This window comes from Chaetodon trifascialis, chromosome 5, assembly GCF_039877785.1.
Source record: "Chaetodon trifascialis isolate fChaTrf1 chromosome 5, fChaTrf1.hap1, whole genome shotgun sequence".
Taxonomy (NCBI): Eukaryota; Metazoa; Chordata; class Actinopteri; order Chaetodontiformes; family Chaetodontidae; genus Chaetodon; species Chaetodon trifascialis.
In genome coordinates this window covers 26446003-26451004 of record NC_092060.1, presented here as the reverse complement: position 1 = coordinate 26451004, position 5002 = coordinate 26446003, and the positions used below count along the sequence as shown (strand labels likewise).

Below are 5002 nucleotides of genomic sequence, written 5' to 3'. Positions count from 1 at the left end.
AGAAACACCTCTGCATGATCCCGAGTAAATGGACCGAGGCTAGCGCTCTTGTTTGAAGGTTGGTAGTAATTTCGGAACTCGTGAGTATGGCGCCTTAAAATCACTTTCAGGTTTTATAGACATTACACCGCCAACTGTGCATCTTTTTGTTTTTATCTGCTTTGTTTTTACCACTGTGTACCAAGTGCCGTTGCCATCTCAACAACTTAGTTTTGATTGTAAAAGATTCTTTCACCTTCCTCGGCAAGATAGCAGCTAATGCTAGCCTCGATATAGCTGTCCAAACGAGATCTTTTGAAACTGAACTCCTTTGATATTTGTCTCGTACGAGAGCACACGACGGCTGTAGTGCCTCGATAAGCAAGCGGAGACGGGTTGCACTTTTTGTTTGAGGGAAACATGTCAGGGGCTAACAGGGGAAGCGCGGCTAGTGAGTATCACAACCAAGAAAATATGCTGTCAAGACTGAGAGGCTCGCTAAAACCCCGAGCTGCTGCAAACGACAACCAAGAAAACCAGCCGCCGAAACAAGCAGCCAACAGAACCGTCCTGGGACCTCTGCAGAACAACCAGCGGAGCAAAGCCCAGAACCAGCGCGGCACGAAACAGGTTAGTCTGGGTACCGATGCTAAGTAGCTCGCCTAGCTGGAGCTACTGCCTGCTAATGATGACCTGCCATTGTAGGTTTTGGAGGCAACTAATGTGTCTTGCGGGTTAATGTTACGTGCATGTCGGGCTTTAACTAGCAGTCTAAACCATTTTATTATTTTAATAAACCTGCAGGTGTATTTGGATGTAGCTGTAGCTACGTCTGTTACCCAGGTTGTCCGCCATTTTCATATCCTCACTAAGTTAGTGTTACTTCATGTTTTTGCTCTGTATTCAAAGGCTTTCATTAAAAAACTGTCTGTTTTGTGCACAAGTTCCTCTGCATTAAACAAGTGCAATTTAAGATGCAGTTTTCTGAAAACTGTGTGCAGCAGATGAATGTCAATTTTCTCTTTATGCAGATGTCACTCCTGCCTTTTAATATCAAATTGCCCCTTGTTCTACACACCGTGCTATTGTTGCTGCCTTTGTTTTAATCACATGAAGCTTTTGTGTTCTGCACCAAATATTTAACATCAAACTTTGTCACAGTTGTCCCTTTTTCCTCTTACTGCAAAAAGCTTCTCTCCCCACAAACTGACAAATATGTACTGACTTATTTCCTGCTTCTAGGATTCCTCACAGCCCCTGTCCTGTAAAAATGAAGATTTTAGCAAAAGCTGCTATGAGAAGCCCTCCACCAGACAGCCCACTTTCCAGATCCACGTGGATGAGCCTGATGGCGCCTGCACCAAGAAGACACAGCCGGTGGTTGAAGCCGTCAAAGCAAAGTCGGTCGTTGAAGAGTCTCCCCTCGCAATCAACAATGCTGTGGCACGGCTCCGCCAGCCCCTGGCCACCATTGACATTCCATCAGCAATGGACGTCAGCTTTGGTGAGATATAAAAAGGAAAATTAGACTGTTCATCGCACCCCTCGTCAGCAGACATGGCAAGAAGTTGCCCTTTTCAGTATCTCAGATTTGCTGTCACAACCTAATTGGTTTCTCTTATAGAACCCAGTCTGAGCAGAGATGGTTACTTGTCTAAAAGGAAAGTTTTCACTGCATTAAATGTTAAATTTTCCTTTGCTCAGACTCTCCCATGGACATGTCTGTGGTTGAGGGGGAGGAGAAGCCAGTCAATGTAAATGAGGTCCCAGAATATGCTGCTGAAATCTACACATACCTGAGGGAGATGGAGGTGAGCTGTTGTTTCTGGAAACGCAGTATCTGAAGTTTATGGGCTTTGTTTGCAAAGATTCTCCCTTCTTTCGTAACATGTACAACACATGTTGTAGGTAAAAACCAGGCCTAAAGCAGGCTACATGAAGAAACAACCCGACATCACCAACAGCATGAGGGCCATCCTGGTGGACTGGCTGGTGGAGGTCGGAGAAGAGTACAAGCTCCAGAATGAGACACTTTATCTGGCTGTAAACTACATCGATCGCTTCCTCTCCTCCATGTCTGTCCTGAGGGGGAAGCTTCAGCTGGTTGGGACTGCTGCCATGCTCTTGGCTTCGTATGTATACATATTTCACATTTCTTCTGTTCAAATTTTGTGTTTTCTAGACTTGCTTTCCTTTTCTGTACATCAATTATTTACATGTTCTTCAAATGTAGGAAATTTGAAGAGATCTACCCCCCTGAGGTGGCAGAGTTTGTTTACATCACAGATGACACCTACACCAAGAAGCAAGTGTTAAGAATGGAGCATCTGGTGCTTAAAGTGCTCTCCTTTGATCTGGCAGCACCAACCATCAACCAGTTTCTTACCCACTATTTCCTCCACCAGTCAGTCAGTAAACAGGCAGAAAGTCTGGCAATGGTGAGCAAATGTCAGAGAATTTTTATAAATTTGGCTATGCTGTTGTATGTGTGAAACTACTTTAAAGCCAATATGGTAAAGATCGATCCTTGCTCTTAACCCAAATCTAGTCAGTGTAATTTATTTACATTAGTAGCATCTAGCTCAGTCTTTTTTTTTTTTTTTTTTTATTTTGTCAGTACCTTGGGGAGCTCAGCCTTGTGGATTCAGATCCCTTCTTGAAGTATCTACCATCTCAGACAGCTGCTGCAGCCTACATCCTGGCCAACAACACAGTGGCTGGTGGCTCATGGGTAAGTTTCAGGTGGAAGTATCATGTATTTAACTGAAATCAGACTTCATTGCCTGAGAATATTTGTGAAAGACTAATGCTTCAGTGACGTGCACATGCAAACAAGCCAGATGACTTTTGTCCTCAGCCCAAGTCCTTGACGGAGATGTCTGGCTACTCCCTGGAGGATCTGATGCCATGTGTTGAGGATCTGCACCGACTTTACCTCAATGCTGCTCAGCATGCCCAGCAGTCTGTTCGGGAAAAGTACAAGGGCCCCAAGTACGTAGCCCTCAAATAAACATGACCAAAAACATGTTTTGGCTTTTGTGTTTCAGACTTAATGGATTTTTATTTAAAATGCAGTTTAGCACAACTGTTCTAAAACACGGTTTCTCTTCCAGGTACCTTGAAGTTTCCATCATTGAGCCTCCAACTAAACTGCTGCTGAACTGACCTCTCCCCCTACCCATGTCGATGTAGAGTTGTACCAGGTTTTTAATTTTTTTTTTTAATTTTTGTTTTTTTTGTTTTGTGTGTGCCACAATTTCAAATCATATGGCCTGCTCTTCTTGGAGTAGAGCTAGATGTTTAGTTTTTTATATGGTATTTTTATATACATTCGTACCAGGCACTACAATTGTGTTGGTTAATCAAGCAGTTTTAATGGTTTGACTTTAAATCAGACAAAATGTAGAGGTCTTCTCACCACTCTGTAAACCTTCTGCTTTAATCTACAGTCTAACATGTGGATGTACTCAAACCCAGAAAACCTTAATCATTCCACTTTAAGGTTTGAGTGCATCTAAGCGGTTATCGTTGATGGTTCACCTTACGGTCTAACCATACGTATTTGACCTTATGAGATGCAGATTAAAGTGCATTTTGTCTGTCCTGGAGTCAGCTGTCTCATTGCATTGGTGTCTTGGAAGCGAACAGCTTTTCAAGGAGTCTTCTGCACTGTAAAATATGGCTCTTGTAAATAAAATTCATTTAAAGTAAGACTTCATTTCTAAATCTTTATGGTCACATTGGACTCATGGGGGCAGCAGAGGACCACCTTCAGTCCTTAAAGGTTTCCTCAGATGTACAAGGACTTGAAAACATGTATTTTTTAATACAATGGTGCAGTGTTTTGAGGTTTGAAACTAAATGTGTTCAATTGGACATCTCAGTGGTACAGCGCTCTGCATTTCAGGCTTTAAATACCATAAGCTGTGACTAAACATTAAAGGATAACTCCATCCCTTTCAATAGTTTTATCTTCACATGTTAATTTGGTATGTCTTAGTAAGAAGGCTTCAGACTACTTACTGGTTTTCATCACAAAAATGGACTGGCCAGTAAATAAAGAGGGTGGAGCAAGATTGGCACAAATAAAAGGCCAGAAGTGCATTTTCAAACAAATGTTTTCTTTAGGGGAGAATGAGCATAAGTAAAACACTGAAGCAAACAAGAATTTTAAATGAGGGAGAAAAATAAAAATTTCACCAATTAAATCTCAGCAGTAGCAGTTTCCACAATTACATGAAGTGATACTGCAACTTGATTACATGTACTAAAAACTGACATACTGAATCCAATAGAAACACAAACATGGTAAACAAACATGGGTCTTTGTTGTCTGCATAATCAGAATAGGGCTGGCATGTTCTGCAGCATTGATTTGATTTTCTCTGGAAGTGAAGTAAAGGCAGCCAGTGGTGTTGAAGGCATCTCTCGACTGCTCCCCCCTCTCTCCCGCTCTCATGATAAATTGGGAGGCTGGCTCTGTACGAGGAGTCCAACAGGAGAGAGGGGAAGCTCAGCCCAGCTGCAGAGAGGTTTCCACCATTTCATCTCAGGAGAATGGACAGCTCAGAGACCACACTCGCAGCAGCTTTGCTTGGTCACTGACAGCACTCACTTGTGACTAACTGGAGGATTAAACCATGGGGACAGATGGGAATTCTATAACATAACCAAACCAGTTGGATACTTGTTTAAACAATGGCTCCTACAGCTACAGCACAGCATCTGTCTAACCCCTGAGAAGTGTGGGAAAAGAGCATTTTTGGAGGGGCGGGTTGCTGCCTTAACCCCATGCCTGCCCCCAGGACATTCCTGGCGGCGTCCACCTCGCTGCCCCTGGCACTGGACTGGGGCTGGAACCTGAGCTTGTACCTAGGGATGCTCTTCGGACTCCTGACCCTCATGCTGCTTCTTCTCTGGATGCTCCTCAAGCAGCTGAGGAACTCGGTGGGGAAATCCATGCTGCAGCCTGTCCGCTCTTTCAGACAGGCTCGCATCGAGCAGAGGCTTCAGTACGTGTTGT

The 5002-nt window shown here is 43.5% G+C and overlaps 1 protein-coding gene across 1 annotated transcript; it reads left to right on the top strand.

Annotated features, from left to right (window-relative positions):
- Window positions 1–253: 253 nt before the first annotated feature.
- Window positions 254–3688, top strand: ccna2 (cyclin A2). The gene is made up of 8 exons (XM_070962744.1): window positions 254–609; window positions 1222–1483; window positions 1684–1790; window positions 1888–2111; window positions 2213–2417; window positions 2597–2710; window positions 2837–2970; window positions 3093–3688. The coding sequence occupies exons 1-8, from the start codon at window positions 400–402 to the stop codon at window positions 3142–3144; spliced, it is 1308 nt and encodes a 435-aa protein (XP_070818845.1). The 5' UTR covers window positions 254–399; the 3' UTR covers window positions 3145–3688.
- Window positions 3689–5002: the final 1314 nt, after the last annotated feature.

What these genes read in the sequence shown, in the direction of transcription:
- ccna2 (XM_070962744.1), top strand. Translation starts at nt 400, where the DNA reads ATGTCAGGGGCTAACAGGGGAAGCGCGGCTAGTGAGTATCACAACCAA. An exon ending in CAGTGGCTGGTGGCTCATGG is followed by an intron (nt 2,711 to 2,836) that starts GTAAGTTTCAGG and finishes TTTTGTCCTCAG; the next exon opens with CCCAAGTCCTTGACGGAGAT. An exon ending in GAAAAGTACAAGGGCCCCAA is followed by an intron (nt 2,971 to 3,092) that starts GTACGTAGCCCT and finishes TTTCTCTTCCAG; the next exon opens with GTACCTTGAAGTTTCCATCA.